This window comes from Myxocyprinus asiaticus, chromosome 31 (assembly GCF_019703515.2).
Source record: "Myxocyprinus asiaticus isolate MX2 ecotype Aquarium Trade chromosome 31, UBuf_Myxa_2, whole genome shotgun sequence".
Taxonomy (NCBI): domain Eukaryota; kingdom Metazoa; phylum Chordata; class Actinopteri; order Cypriniformes; family Catostomidae; genus Myxocyprinus; species Myxocyprinus asiaticus.
The window spans coordinates 40,328,521-40,344,541 of NC_059374.1; the positions used below are offsets into that span (position 1 = coordinate 40,328,521).

Genomic DNA, 16,021 nt, shown 5'->3' on the forward strand with positions numbered 1-16,021 from the left:
AGAGGTTTTCTACTTTAGGATTGATTCATGATGACGCATTGTAAAGATTACAAACAGTCATAAATAATATTTAATTATAAGCTATTGCATTAATCTTTACATTTTTGAATTGAGTACAAATGTACAATTTACTTAATATTTTCAAGTTCACGCTTGAAGTAACTTATTCAGTGTAGTAAGTACTTTTTTTTTTTGTTTGTTTTTTTTTGTTTTTTTGTTTTTCAGTCTTTATGGTATTTTGGTGCAACATGTAGTTACCATGGTAAAATTTTGTAAGGCATTACCCATCCTGGTCTCAAATTGGTTGTATAGAGGAAAACATCTGAGTAATAATGGGAATGAAGAATGACGAACCTTGCACAAGGTTTTGCATAAAATCTTAAATTTTTAGTTTGTCTGGTACACATATAACCTTGATTTGCCTTGAGAGAGAGAGAGAGAGAGAGAGAGAGAGAGAGAGAGAGAGATGTGTGTGTGTGTGTGTGTGTGTGCGTGCGAAACAGGTTTTGCGTATGTTGTTTCAGTGACGCACGAATCAAGTGGCGTCTCTTTTAACGGGCGGAGCTGTCCACGGTGCTGACGAGAGAGATATTCCGCGCTCGAGCTCACGGTGCAACACAGAGATAAACACGCAGGGAGCGATGCGCAGCGCACTCGCGACTCTCCGTTAAAACAGACCGAAAGCTAAAGGTAAGTGTGGTTTTGCCTATAAACACTATTCCGTGCGTTCGTTCGAGGCATAATGAACGGAACGCATCACTTTTCCGTCCGGCTGGTCTCTTCAGAAACGCGTATGGACTCTTCTATTAATGAACAACCTGCTGCATATTGTCAGGAGACGTGTTCGTACGCGGCGCGTTATGGCGTTCAAAAAAGAATCGAACAGAACCTTTTTTAAAAGTGGAACTGTTTTAAACTTGACACGTCGTTTCAAAACGCGAAAGAAAATGACGCGAAACACGTTGGGAAAACAGCGAGACGCAACGCAACGGCCAAAGACGTCCGTTTGACGCGTATAAAGACCAACGATTAAACAACAGAACGCAAACAGACGGAACGCAAGACAAGTGCGCGGCTCATTGCGCGGTTTTTCCTCGTATTTGTTCATATTAATTCGACTGAAACGTTAGTTAAGAACACAATTTACATTTGTAAGACAAATCTGATAGAAAAATGATCGAAGGGAAACATTTAAAAAACAAATCTAAATATGTGATCTGAGGGGAAATGAGCGAAGTTAAAGTCATACCTGATATTATCACTTTAAAACACATGTAAATACACATTTCAAGTAACCATGTCGTGCACCGGGCTTTCTTCTCTCCGTTTAACGGCAGTGCGGATCCTCGCGCGGTCTCCCGTAGCAACGCTGTATGACTCATTTAGTATTGGCAGTAATTTAGTAACTAATGAGATTTTCAGTGCTCCGCAAACACTCATCAACAGATGTCGGAGAGAAAGAGAGAGAGGGTGAGTGAGAGAGAGTGAGTGAGAGAGAGAGAGAGGGTGAGTGAGTGAGTGAGAGAGAGAGAGAGAGAGAGAGAGAGAGAGAGTATGAGAGAGAGGGTGAGTGAGAGAGAGAGAGAGAGTGAGTGAGTGAGAGAGAGAGAGAGAGAGAGGGTGAGTGAGTGAGCGAGAGAGAGTGAGAGAGAGAGAGAGAGAGAGAGAGTGAGTGAGCGAGAGAGAGTGAATGAGAGAGAGAGAGAGAGAGTGAGAGAGAGAAAGAGTGAGAGAGAGAGAGGGTGAGTGAGAGAGAGAGAGAGGATGAGTGAGAGAGAGTGAGTGAGAGAGAGGGTGAGTGAGAGAGAGAGAGGGAGGAAGAGAGAAAGAGAGGGAGGGAGGGAGGGGGAGAGGGGGAGAGAGAGAGATCTGGGAGTGGGTCTGTGATGGTCAATTTAGCACTGTAAACAAGTGCTAAACGAAAGTCATAAAGCGTAAACCTTTGTGACAGGTTATAGTAGTGGTTCATCCTAAAATTAAAATTCTCATTATTTACGCAGTCTTATATTTTTCCAAACCCATATGCATTGTTTATTGAGTGGAAGACAAAATAATCTCGTTTCCATACAATTCATAGTGATCACAGCTGTAAAGCTTCAAAGAGGGTGAAAAAAAGCACTTTATATGACAGTTTATATGACTTGAGCACAATATTCAGAGTTTTCTGAAGCTGTATGATAGCCTGAAATTTAAGTCAATATTCATTAAAAAATCCTCCCCTCTGCCGAGGCTCTGAAATGTCATTTGCGTCTGCATGCATATTCCAAAATAGTGCGCAGACACATCATGCACCAGTTTAAATATGCAAAATGTAGAGATTTAATGAGGAAAATCAGCAAATAACTTTTTTAATTTTTACTTTGATTAATATTCCATGTTCAATACAAGTTGAGCTTAGTTGACAGCATGTGTGGCATAATGCTGATTACCACAAAAATAAATTTAGACTTTTCTTTAAAAAAAGCCCAAATTTGGGATGCAGTGAGGCACTTTCAATGGGGACCAATCCGTAAATGTAAAGATGAAATCACTTACTAACCTTTTCTGTGTAAAGTTATATCAAATTGTACAACTTTGTTGCCATGATGACAAAACGTTGGAAACCCTAAAACAACTCAACATCTCAAATAATATATAAATTAATTATATAAAATAATATAATAAAGTGCTTTTATAAAATCATAAGCTTCAAATTTTTGCCTTTAAACCCTCCAAAAATTGGCCTCATTCATTTCAATTGTAAGTGCCTCACTGTAACCTCGATTTTAGTCAAAATAATTTTTTGTGGTAATCAACATTATGCCACAAATGCTCTGGATTAAGTTTAACTTGTATTGAACCCCAAACATTCCTTAATGTCTTAAATTTTGTCATTCTGAATTTTTGTATGTAAAAAAGAGCTGTGTGACAATTCATAAAAAAAAATCTCCTTTTTTGTTCCACAGAAAAACCATCATTTTTGGGTGAACTATTTCTTTAAATGATCTCCATAACCAATCAATGTGCATGCAATTGTTATGCAAACATATCTGTGTGTATACCTTTGCATTTGGGCATACGTGAAGTAACTCTCTGTCTCACCATCTCTCTCTCTCTCGCTCTCTCTCTGTTTTCCAGGTAAATCATGTCTTCACCATCTAGATGCTGTGCGACATATGTGTCCATCTTTCCCTCCCTCCTTCTCCTTTCCTTTTTCCCCTCTTTCATTTTTGGTGTACAAGGGGCAACACTCAGAGATCATAGCCTAAGTGGGAACGAACCCGGCTCCTATGGACCTGTGTCCCAACTCCACCCTCCTCCGAGTGCTGAGATGCTCAGAGCTCTACGCTACATCCAAAACCTAAGCCAGCGTACCTCATCCGAACCCCTCGCCGATGATCAACAGCCGACCACCGCAGACTATGACTCAGATGACATGGAAAGCATCCATTCAATGCTACAACTGGCATCACCTGCCCGTAGTGCCACAGGAATGGATAGAGGCATTGAAGAGAGAGAGGAAGACAAAGAGAGGGACAACACTCAAGAATGGCTGCAAGCGGTGCTTACAACACTGCACAAGACTGAAGGGCAAACAGAGCCCCAAAAGTTGTCCCAGAAATTTATTACGCATGCCTCATTACCGTCACGCCCTCGCTATGCCATCCGACCACTCTTGAGACCAAAGGAACAACTAAAGGCGGACACTTCTGCAGAGAATTACGGGAGGACCTCATGGGCCAATTCTGGCAGCCGGAGACCACACAGGCAGTACCCACTCATGTTTGAAGATGAGGATGGCCAGGAACAGCCACTCAAACGGACCAATGAGAATGCAGAGGAACAGTACACGCCCCAGAAACTGGCCACCCTTCAATCTGTGTTCGAGGAACTGAGTGGAATCTCCACTTCCAAGGCAGCTTCCAAGGCCAACAGCAAGAGGGAAAGTGCTGGGGCCAACACTCATGATGATGATGAAGAAGATGATGATGATGATGACTTGTACAGGCAGAGGAAGATGGCCTTGGAGGGCATCATGGGACCAGATGAATGGACACCTCTGGAGGAACAGATAGAGACCAAAGAAGAAGAAAGCGAGAGGCACAGCTTTACTCGCAACCTTGAGGATGACGAGGAGGAGCAGGAAGAGGAAGAGGAGGAAGATGATGATGTCAAAAGATCCAACCAATCTGATTTGTTTCAGACAGAAAAAGATGACCCTGAGGACATTGCCAAGCTTGTGGACTACTATCTGCGGAAAATTTTAGAAAAGAAAAAGCAAGAGGAACAGGCAAACAAGAGGGAACAAGAAGAGGACGAAAGTGACCGAGAGGTGGAGAAAAAAGATGCGGATGAAGAAGAAGAGATGGATGAAGAGGAGAGAGGCATTAATCCCATGCTCAATACATTCCCCCAGTCTCTGTCTCAGCTAATCAAAATCTCTCAAAAGCTCCAAATCCCACCGGAGGAAGTCCTTGACCTTCTTCAGAAAGAGAAGCAGAAAGACTTCTTTGCAATTCCTTCGGAGTCACGTACAGCCGCACGTACCTACACCACCACTCACGATGCACACAAGACATTTGCTGCAGCACCACACCGACGGCCGCTTAAGACACTGGAGAGCCACAACATTGCACAAGACATACTGAGCATCCTCGAGCTGGCGAGTGCGGCGCTTCAAAATTACAAACTCCAGCAAAGACTAACGCAACCGAAAACATCGCAATATTACAAGAAGGAACGAGACCTCCCAGAGTACGTGTTACCAGAAACAAGCAGGGATGATTATGATGACACCATGGGTGATGAAGACGAACTTGCCAATTACATGGCCTCAGAGATGTTTGCGCAAGGACCGAGGCGTGGGCATCTGTCGCCCTCACGTGACGAGGAACAGTCCATGTATGGAAAGCATGAACGTGCTGTCCAGGACTACTTCGATAAAAGTATGCCAGAAAAGAGACCGGTGGAGCGTATGGGCACAGCCACAGGCATAGATGACTTCACAATGATGAAAATACTGAGGTACATCGACCCGGAAAGCGACAATGCCAGCGAAACAGACTCTGAGGGGGAAACTGTCCCTGAAATGTAGATAAAGATTATATTCATTGTTTGAAGTTTGAATTCTCATATAATAAAGTATTTTGAAAATATATATAAATATATATTCCCTAATTGCGTTAGTCAGTGTCGTGCTCCAGATTATCTCATTTTGTACCCTCTAGAGCAGAAAAAGAGTATTTTAGTAAACCCAACAAATATGTTTCTCAGTCCCGTGGTAGCTCTTTTTTGGTAGCGATAAGAACACACACAGATTTTGTTCCCTTTTTACGGTACTTGTCCACTGGCGCGAGATGAGCGGGCGTTGTCACTTCATCTCAATGAGTGCTGAGTGACACGCTTATGCAGAGGATTGCGGAATTAGCAGAGTAAGTGTTTGCTGTGTCCAAATATGCATACTTCCTTAGTATATACAGTAGTATGCCAAAAGCAGTATGTCATTGGAGAAAGTAGGCGAGAAATACCCGGATGACCTACTACTGTATATCAGGTACAATTCTGAAGTCTGTGACTGAGTTCAGAATGGCATACTACCATACTACTTATCCATATCTGTCAGAAATAGTAAGAGCAGTATGTTAGCATGCCGTTACAAACTTGGCATCCATCCACTGGACTCTTTACTGTTCCATAATGCCAAGGGAGCTGCGGAGACATCACATTCAAAACGCTAAATTAAATTAAATATCAGAGAACCACGAGTCAGGTGGATATTTTAAACTCTAAGTGATATATATCTCAAGAGAGTTGTTCCTTGTGGTTGAATTGTACTTGGTTAACAACACCAGAGTAGATTATTTATTTGGGTTATGGAACAATGCCCACATTCCAGGATGAAGTAGGAAGTATTCAAAATACTTGCATGCATACCTAAAGAATGAACTTTTTTAACAACTGAAAAGTACATTCTTTATCAAAAGCAATACATACTCTGACAGTACGCAAATTCGGATGCAGCTGTTGAGACCATCAAAAAAGTTGAGGAAATGTTGCGCACCATCGCGTGTTTATATCAGCGTCTTCCACTGAACGCGTTTAGATGCATGCTTCTGCCACGAAAGTTGACGGGGGAGAATAGGGTGATAGATGCCACAAATAGGGCCCCCCTTGGAGTTGTGGGCCTCTGGGTTTCAGCCTGTGTAAGGCAGTACATTAATGCGCCCCTGGTAATAGCGCATATAAGCACCTTTGACTAGAACACAGAAGTGATGTTCCCCAATTCCTACAGAAGCCTGTTTTTGTTTCCTGGTCTCCAGTGTTTTCACTTGCATCGGTGTATGTTTTTAGCGGATTGTGGGATGTTTAGCGTATTCAATTTGTGAAAAACATGTGGCTCCATAGTGTCGATACTTTACAGAGTCACGATGACTGTCGTTTGACAGTGCCTCACCTGTCAAAGTTTAACAAGTAGATGTTATGAAGCGATTGCCTGAGGTTTGTTTAGTTGATATCATTAACTACTTTGAGTTAACAACAGCACAAGATTAGCCTGTAGTTATTTTTACTCAAACTTAAACTTAAAATGGTTGTTGTTTTCCTTTTGGACCACTCAGAAGACAGGAATCAAAAAATCATTCCAGATGCAACCAGAATCATCATGGTGCTACCCAGTGGTTGGTCAGGAAAACTATAGATATGATGATTTTATTGACCATGTACTGAAATGAATCATAGACAATACATACTCACTGTACATGTAATCAGACATGGCCCCAAAGAGGCAGCTCTCCAGCGTTTCTTCCACGCCAGTGGACACATACCATTAATGGCGCTTAAACAGCAGTTATGTTTTCAGTCAGTCAGTATCTTGTGCGTGTGATGAGGTCATGTGTGACATGGCAGAGGTAAATAAAGCATTTGTTCACACCATGGTTCTCTGTTTGTGTAATGTTTCTCTCGTTGCCAAGCAAACTCGGCATGGAGAGCAGCACCTCTTGAGGCAATTTCTGTTGAGGAGCTGCTTTAGTTTTTCATCAACAACTTTTAAGTGCCTAGTTTCTGTTAATCAAAATACCTGTAATCAGGTTCAGAACCACCATAGACATTGAAATTACTATGGCAGAGGCTATTTGCTAAGTGCTAAGTGTTAATAGCATCTGCCACACAATGCAGCTACTTGCACTCCAATAGTCTGATGGAAACAGAGAAATTGACAACAAACTGCATCCCTAGTGTTGCTGCAGTGGTGTGAGGTTTAACGATAGTGTGTATGTGCTTTTCTCGTGCGGATGACCTGGGTTCAATTCCACCTTTTGTCCCACTTTTTCCCATCCTGTTTCCTGTCTCAACTGTTAAGATTTTCTTTAATATGACTTTTATTTAAACTAAATATGGTGTTAATATAGTAACCATGTTTAATTTTGTGGTCACAATGATGTTAAGGGCTATAGGTTGGTGTAGGCTGTCTGTGAGACTCAACACAAACGCTGCAGTGATGTTACTATAGTGTTTGGTAATATTTAATTTGCAAATAGCATCAAAAACTTTTTGCATTTAGTGCAAAGAAGATGCTTTTTGTTGCTATTTACACCTAGTGCAAATAGTCACTCTGGATTATTATTCTGTAAGATTATATAGCCACAAGACATAAACAAAATATTTGTTAACATGATTTTAGTGTGATAAAATCGCTTACCTTTTCTGTGTAAAGTTATAGCCAATTTTACAACTTCGTTGCCATGACGATTTATGTCAACAAACCCTAAAACTACTGTAAAAATGACGATTTAAACAACTTTACAGCTCAAATAATACACAAATTTTAACAGAAGAATTAATGTAAGTGTTTTTATAAAATTAATAGATTCAAATTGCCTTTAAGCACTCCAAAAATTCCCCCCATTCACTTCCATTGTAAGTGCCTCACTGTAACCCCGACTTTAGCTTTTTTTAAAGAAAAGGAGGGATGAGTCAAAATAATTTTGGGGGTAATCAACATTATGCCACAAATGCTGTCAATTGAGCTTAACTTGTATTGAACCCAGAATATTCCTTTAACATTTGTTCTCCCCTTTTCTGGAATATTTGGGTACATACTTGACTGCCGCTCCAATGTAAGCAGTAGCCTTATTTTTCTAGTTCCATTCATACATTCACAAAAACAAAACTGTTCATAAAAGAACTGTTTTTTTAATATTTGATTAAAAAACATATGTCACAATGTAGTAAAATACCACATGATTGCACAGCAGTTCTAGTGCTCTACATTTAATAATACACTTCTATGATTAATAATGGTCTTCTTACAATCTCAAAAGTAGTAAAACCTGATAAATTCACTGATGTTTTGCTGTTTTAGTGTAATAACTTATATTTGATTATTAACATTCAGCATATGAAGCAGGAAAATCCTACTGTTGATTTTGTGTTATGAAAGTGACTTTCTCAAAATGTTTCTTCAGTATGTGGGTTTGTTTAAATACTCCTCCATTGTCTGCCAAAAGATAAAGACAAAACACAATGAAATCTGAGTTTCAAAAATTCATCTCAGCTAAAACTTAATCAGTAATCATGTATTAAAGTGTAAAGAGTCAATATAGACAGGGTTAAGTTTTGTGTGTGTCTCACCTCCTGAAGTGAGTCTGCCTCTTCCATCGATTTGGCCACAGACGCTTTGGATGTTTCCTGCACCTCTCCACCAATCACAAACTCATCCAGAATAAAGTAAGCCTTCTCAAAGTTAAAAATGATGTCTAATTCACACACCTGCAACACACACAAACATCACAATGAGTCACAATATTCATTTCACACATGTGAAAACACTGAACACTTCTCTTTTCTGTATTTTCAATGTAAACATGTGCCCTGATTACATCAACAAGTGTGCAAATACATCAAAATCTTTCCAAGAAGATGAGTAATACTACTGAATTATATGCCAAAACAAACACAACTACCTCTTAAACCTTATTTATAAAACCACCTCTGTTGAAGACCCTAAGCTTTATTTTGGTTAATCCCTGGAATATTTGATTCTGATTGGCCAAGTGGAGCAGTCATTATCGCTGGTTTATTTTGTGTATTTAACATATAAATGTAAATAAAGTGGCTCCGAAAATCTGCTTTTTTTTTTTTCAATCATGTCAACTCTGAGAAAAAAATTGTGTTGATATGACAAAGCAATCAAAAGTTATAAGATTACGAAATAATTTATCATAGTGTCCAAAAAAGTCTCCATGTGTCCAAAAGCCTCTCCAAACAAATAAAACATAATAATTGTACATAAGAACTAATTACACATGCAAACACAACAATGACTAAAGGTTTGCATAGCATGAAGACATGATTTTACTGAAGAGATTTCACAGAATGAGTTTCATTCTGTGCCATTTGAGTCATCATTGAGTCTGTGTCATGTACTGGCGCCATCTCCTGGTGGCCATATGTAACATTGTGCTTCATGTGGATTATCTAATGATCTATGTATCCGATTACCTTGTGTGTGGGCTTGTTTGAAAGATAATCGCCTCTTCTAAGTAATGGTGTGTGATGGTATTTTATGTTCTGTTTATTTTTTGTGAAGTAATAAGTGAAAAATTGGCTTATAAGCAACACTAACATAATTGTAAAAGAAATATACTTAGCTATTACTCACTATATTTTTTTTGTGAGTAAAACAAATAGGCTGGTTGTATTCTACCCTTTGAGAGCTTTCCAACAACATATGACATATCGCTATTTGAAGAGTTTGATGTTTTTACTGATTGCAAAAATATGTACAGTGCAATTGTTTTTTATTTTTTATAGATTTTTGAAATGTAACACTTCTGATTTGTCTTCAAATTTCAAAGTACATGTTCAGTTTTGGTAAGAATGCCTACACTCTGAATTATATACCACAACAAACACACAAAAAAAGCTATGTTTGAGACCCTAAGCTTTATTTTGGTTACTCCCTGGAATACTTGATTCTGATTGGTCAATCACAGCATTCTGTATTTTAGTAGCCATGTGATGAGCAGAATAATGTACAATCGGCCAGACATAATCGCTGGTTTATTTTGTTATAATGTCCAACCAACTGAACATGATCCCTGATATATCTAATGATTTCCAGGTGTTTCTGGTATTGTGCAGGAACTGCATGTACATTGCCAAAGTACTGATCCAGAAGTTCGACGTATCTGTGCAGAAGTTCCAGTGTGAGCAGCTCGTTATCCTCCTGCTCCAAACCACAACAGAAATACAGACTCGCATACCTGCAGGACAGAGGTCAGAGGTGAATAGATATAGAGTAACACAAATGTGCATGTAATGTCATGGTGTAATAACGTGTTCTGTATATTGGGTTTCTATCATTTATGAGAAATAGAGTTTCTCAGAAACTGCCTCATTTAGGTTGTTTCTCGCTGGTTAAATTTTATTAAGTACAACACACACTATTATAGACTCTCCAGAGGCTCTGTACACCCCTAAAAATAAAGGTTCTTCAATGCTACTTAGGTCCAACAAACAAGCCTCTTCTTATCCAGAAATGTTGAATTAGAATTTATGAATTTCAATAAACATATTTTACATAAAATATACTCAGAATTCACTAAAAATATCTGTTAAAAAAAAAAAACATTTACAAGGCTGTTGGTAGATTTTGGAACTGACACTATAGGCAAATGTTTGTTAATCGCCCATTTGGGACACAGTTTACAAAATGGCTAAATATCGGCAAATATATCGGCCTGGCCGATATTTTGGTCTATAACTAATATTGATATCAGTTAGAGTAAAACTGAAGACCTCATGAGTTCTTTAAGGCACAATAATAATTACATAATCGTTTTCTAAAAGCAACATAGAAGTTAATTACACAGGGGACCTTCTAACTAGTTACATTAAGAAAATATTAATTTTACAAATTTGATATTATTTGTTTTTCATCATTTTGGCCACATTTAAGCTTTTTAAAAATGAATAAATCCATGTATTACATCAATAAATATAATATTATATTGCATACATTATATTTTGTTAAATGTTTATTTTCCTGAGACCAGAGCATGTGTGCATTTTCCATTTCCCTTTTTGATTTGTAACTAGTAGCCCCTAATAAACAAGCAAATAAATAAATAAATAAAATTCTAAAGCAAACAGTTTTCCTAAAAATTGATGTCCAAATATGTGGACAGCGGGACTAAGCTGTGAAATTTTAAATAATACCAAGCTATAGAAAGTCAGACTTTTTTCATCAAATTGTTTATTATGTTTCCAGGAGTGTTGGTTATTCAAGTTTTTGAGACGTTACAGACATTACATCAGAAATTAGCATAAATAATTCTGATTCAAAGTAATGGCCAGCATCATCCAATAACTATCATCCATGTTAAAATAAAATTATACATATACTGATTACCACTATTCCATGTCTGCCAAACATGTTGAGTGGTCCAAACATCGTCTGCAGCCTGAAACTGAACTTTAAATTTGAAGTTTGGATTGAATGCACTTAGCTGCATAGAGAGCTACAGGATGCTCCCTTGTTCCCCATTTAGGGAATGACTTAACCTCCTGTGTGCTTTCTGTCTGCAATGGTCTCAGAACAGTTTGAAATGCACCTTATTTTCATTCTAACTCTGTATACAGCCTCTGAAAGCAAAAATTTTTAGCTTTTGGATGAACCCATTGATTCTCAATGTGATAATGTACAGTAAATATAGGAAATTTTTATGAAGCTGAGCATAAAGTCCACGTACATGGTCATTGTGTTTAACAGCGTGCAGTTTTGCGATAAACCGCTCAAATTTTTAAAAATGGCATATCGGATGAAACTAGAGACTTTAATCTTTTAACTCAAACAGGTTTCAATGTAAAAACGTAATTAGGTTTCTTACCAGATGTAGTTTTGTTGGCGTTTCAACCAAACACAAACTCTGCTGTCATCTACGCCGTGTTGTTTGGTCACATGACTCTGTGCGATGAAAGGTTAACCCTTTACAGACAGAGTCTCCTGAACTGAGATCAGTCGGTTTAAATGAAATGAAATTATGCGTTGCGTATAGTGAATGTGTTCGTGGGGTCGTACAAGGTTAATGCAAAATTTTTACTATTTGCAATATTTACACTGATTTGTAGAACACGTGCTAAAAATCGGTACTGTCTCTTTAAGAAAACCGGCAGTTCTGTACAGAGCTTCTGTAAATAAGCATATATCAACGAGCGAGGACTCAAATGGCTTCTTTACCTCATCCGTGCTTAGAATAAAATTGTATTTTTTTGTTATTTTTGATCAACAACTGACTGTAAAGTGTAGAAAGGGTATTAGAGACATTATTGAATGACAATTGGATTGTGTGCATCTCGTGTTTGGACACACATTACACAGACAGAGAGTTACACATTTAGTAAAAGATTGATCTTTGGATTTAAGAATTGATATCATTCAAATGAAGATCGCGATGCATTGGAAAATCGATACTTTTACCCAGTCCTAATCATGGGCACTGTTAATATAATGTGTCTAACATGGGAATGCTCAAAATGTTTAATGTGATTTAATCATCCAATTTTTCAGCATTGAGACTTTCAAGTACAAATACATACAAGGACACACACATACACGCTCTATTTTTACTGTAAACACACCCTAAAGGAAGGACTTGATGGTTGATCATTAACTTGGGTCAAAGGTCCTGTTACACCATTGTATGGGAGAGAGACATAGAGTTGGAAACTGAGAAAGAGTGAAAGAGAGAAAAGTTCCTCAAAGCATTGAAATGAGCAAAGCACACAAGATAAGGTGACCTCTGACCTTCTGTAGACAACCTTTAGGTCTCTCCATTGCAAGAAGTTGCAGGCTTTTGGAGGTCGTGACAGCACTATGTGTGTGATGTCCCTAATGATCTTCTTCTTGTCACGATCGCTGAGAGGCGTGAACCATTTCTGTAACCTTAGTTTCCCTTGACGACTAAAGAGCAACAGGAAGCGCATCTACAGCAGAGACAGACAGACGAGTTAAACAAGTTTGTTTGAATTGTCCGAAATGTTCATTTGGCTGCTTTTGGAACTGGTTAAATTGTGTTGTGATGTACAGTGGCCCTGAAAAGTATTTGGACACTTAGGTCACACTAAAAAGTGTCTGAACGCCATTGCATAAGATTAAATATTATAGAGTTAAGCACAAAACACACACACAGCTAGACAAAATACTATATGCTCAGTCATGGTCAGAATGTCAAACACAGCAAGACAATCTCGAGAGTTAAAGTATAACTAGGAGAAATAATTAGGATTTACTATGCTCACACAAACACACACACACCTTTCTGGTGGCACACACTGTCAGTCTCCTACATGGCATACGATAAAGACAAAGAGAGAATCTGCTGTGTGTGTAGGACTCCTTGCTGAGACCCCAGTGGGAATCTGTGTTTGACATATTAGGCCTGTTGCCAGGAGCCTGCATCCCTGTTGCCACCAAACACGCTGACCTAGCTATCTAAATGAGGACATGCAATAGAACTCTATTCCTTTTATGGTAGTTGACATTAGGGCTGGGTAAATCCCGATATTGATACTTAACATCCCAAGATGTTATCTTTTACTCTATGCTCTTCCTCTACAATGTGAGTACATTACTCTCATATGCAACCAATTTTTGCACTACGCAACAAAATATGTTATTAGCTATTGGCTGTAAATGGTCAGATTTCATTCAACAGTGCGATTTACCTTTTACCTTGACTCACATTCTGTGTAATGTGTGTCCAAAGACAAGATTCACGCAATCCATTTGTCATTGAATCGTTTGTCTCTTTTAATACCCTTTCTGTTCTTTACAGTCAGTTGTTGATAAAAAAACAATAAAAAAGAAACACTTAATTCTATTCGCACATTGCACGGATGCAGTAAAGAAGCTCTCATTAATATGCGCTCAACGAATCACTTCTATGAGATGCTCGCTGAACTGCCACTATTCTTAAAGAGACAGTAGCGTTTTGGCAACTCTTGTACATATCAATGTAAATAGTACAAATTATGAATGTAAACAATAAACATTTAACCATTTATATATATATATATAATTGTGCACACACGCTATATTTATATATACTGTATATACATATACACAGATCAGCCACAACATTAATACCACCTGCCTAAAATTGTGTAGGTCCTCCTTGTGCCGCCAAAACAATGCCAACCCGCATCTCAGAATAGCATTCTGTATATATATATATATAATACTGTACATACATTTAATGTCAAGACATATTTATTGATGGAATACATGTACATTTTTAAAAAGCTAGAATGTGACCAAAATGATGAAAAACCAATAAAATCTAATTTTATCAATTAATATTTTCTTCATGTAAAAGGTCCCCTGTGTAATTAACAGCATTAGCTGAGAGAGAATTTATTTTATATGTAAGTTATACCCAAATGAATCAGAATCAAATCGAGAGCTTGTGAATTAGAAATGAATTGAAAAGAGAAAATGACATCAATACCCAGCTCCATCCCTTATACATTCTGAACCTGAATGTATAAGAAAAAGTGTATATTTTAGATGCTGTAACTGGTCACCATTTCTTTGTTATTGAATTATTATTATTTTTATCACCTTTTGTTTTCACTAGTTAATTTGAAATGGTCCTTCGGTGTGACTCTCAATTAATATGACATTCATTAATCAAATCTATATCTATAAATATAGATCATTTTATTTATATTAATAAAGATCATTTGCAAAACACTGTTTGAAGTAGTTTTAGATGGAGTATATACGTTTCCAAACTTTCATGTCAACTATATAATTTAGCTCTATATATAGAGAGAGAGAGAGAGAGAGAGAGAGAGAGAGAGAGAGAGAGAGAGAGAGAGAGAGAGAGAGAGAGAGAGGTCATGGGTTCAATTTACAGGAAACTTATGTAGGCCTTACTGATGTTGAATACATTGTATATTGCTTTATAATAAAGCATATAATTATAATAATAAACAGACAGAAAGAAAACATTTAGCATTTTTAAAATAAAAAGCATTGACTTTATTTATTAATCATAGTCACCTTTAAAAATGTCCCCAAATGGAGGTTTTGTGACCAAAGTAGGCTATATGACACACACCACACACACTAATTCAGTGCTTACTAGGTGGTGACCAATTTGAATGTGTAACAGCACGTAAATGATTTTAATAACCAAGCAAAGAGATAAAAGCAATAAATGCATCTTTGTCTCTTTAATACAGAATACAAAAGTCCCTCTTATCAGCAAAAGAACAGTGTGTGTGTGCAGTAAAATACTACAAAAGGTCATATTTATGGACAGATCCTTTTGAAAAAGACAAATACAAGCTTAATCTGCCCTCGGTTTGACACATCTAGTCTTATATTATATATATATATATATATATGTGTGTGTGTGTGTGTGTGTGTGTGTGATCTTAATGCAAGAAAGTGAGCGCAACAAAAACATGAAGACAGTAAATGATAAGCAACAGTTGCGTATTTAAGCAGCACACTAGTGACCTCACCATCCTGAGACTCGGAGCTTCCAACGATCCTACGTTTCCCTCAATGGATTTCTCAACAGGTTCATGTCCAGCTGATCAGAGCGCGTCCTGCAGCAGCGCTCGGCCGGGACACTCTCACCTCGCCCTCGCTGCTGTTGATCTGCTCGCCTACAGGTGTGCACCAATCACAGACTGCGTGGGGTGTGGCCGAGATCTGTGCGCGCCTGTGATTGGTTTAGATCTGCTGGGTTTACCTGCTCAGGTGTAACGAAGACATATTCTTCGTTATGCTACAGCAAATTCCCCTGTGGTATTTTTAAATCAAGCTTAATAACTAGGAACGTGTAACTTCCTGTGGCCCATTAAAAACATAAATATATAAAATAAATAAATAACAAAAGAACAAACATAATAAATAATATAAATATATAAAATTAAATAAAGTAATCATTGTTTTGCGTGATACTAATTATTATTATTATTAGTATTATTATTAGTAGTAGTAGTATTATTAATAATTTTAATTACA

General features: G+C 37.9%; 2 protein-coding genes across 2 annotated transcripts; one reads left to right on the forward strand and one right to left on the reverse strand.

Annotated features, from left to right (window-relative positions):
• Nucleotides 1–562: 562 nt before the first annotated feature.
• LOC127422316 (secretogranin-2-like) lies at nucleotides 563–6,906 on the forward strand. Its single transcript, XM_051665741.1, has 2 exons — nucleotides 563–690; nucleotides 3,118–6,906. The coding sequence occupies exon 2, from the start codon at nucleotides 3,125–3,127 to the stop codon at nucleotides 5,072–5,074; it is 1,950 nt and encodes a 649-aa protein (XP_051521701.1). The 5' UTR covers nucleotides 563–690; nucleotides 3,118–3,124; the 3' UTR covers nucleotides 5,075–6,906.
• Nucleotides 6,907–8,171: 1,265 nt separating this feature from the next.
• ap1s3a (adaptor related protein complex 1 subunit sigma 3a) lies at nucleotides 8,172–15,642 on the reverse strand. Its single transcript, XM_051665743.1, has 5 exons — nucleotides 15,514–15,642; nucleotides 12,788–12,966; nucleotides 10,136–10,244; nucleotides 8,611–8,748; nucleotides 8,172–8,476 (listed from the first exon to the last, which is right to left on the reverse strand). The coding sequence occupies exons 1-5, from the start codon at nucleotides 15,514–15,516 to the stop codon at nucleotides 8,441–8,443; spliced, it is 465 nt and encodes a 154-aa protein (XP_051521703.1). The 5' UTR covers nucleotides 15,517–15,642; the 3' UTR covers nucleotides 8,172–8,440.
• Nucleotides 15,643–16,021: the final 379 nt, after the last annotated feature.

Excerpts from the sequence above, each read along its gene's own strand:
- LOC127422316 (XM_051665741.1), top strand. The coding sequence starts at position 3,125 with ATGTCTTCACCATCTAGATGCTGTGCGACATATGTGTCCATCTTTCCC.
- ap1s3a (XM_051665743.1), bottom strand. Across the intron at positions 10,245-12,787 it reads CTAAAGGTTGTCTACAGAAG|GTATGCGAGTCTGTATTTCT; the intron begins GTCAGAGGTCAC and ends TCTGTCCTGCAG. Across the intron at positions 8,749-10,135 it reads TGGATCAGTACTTTGGCAAT|GTGTGTGAATTAGACATCAT; the intron begins GTACATGCAGTT and ends TGTGTGTTGCAG.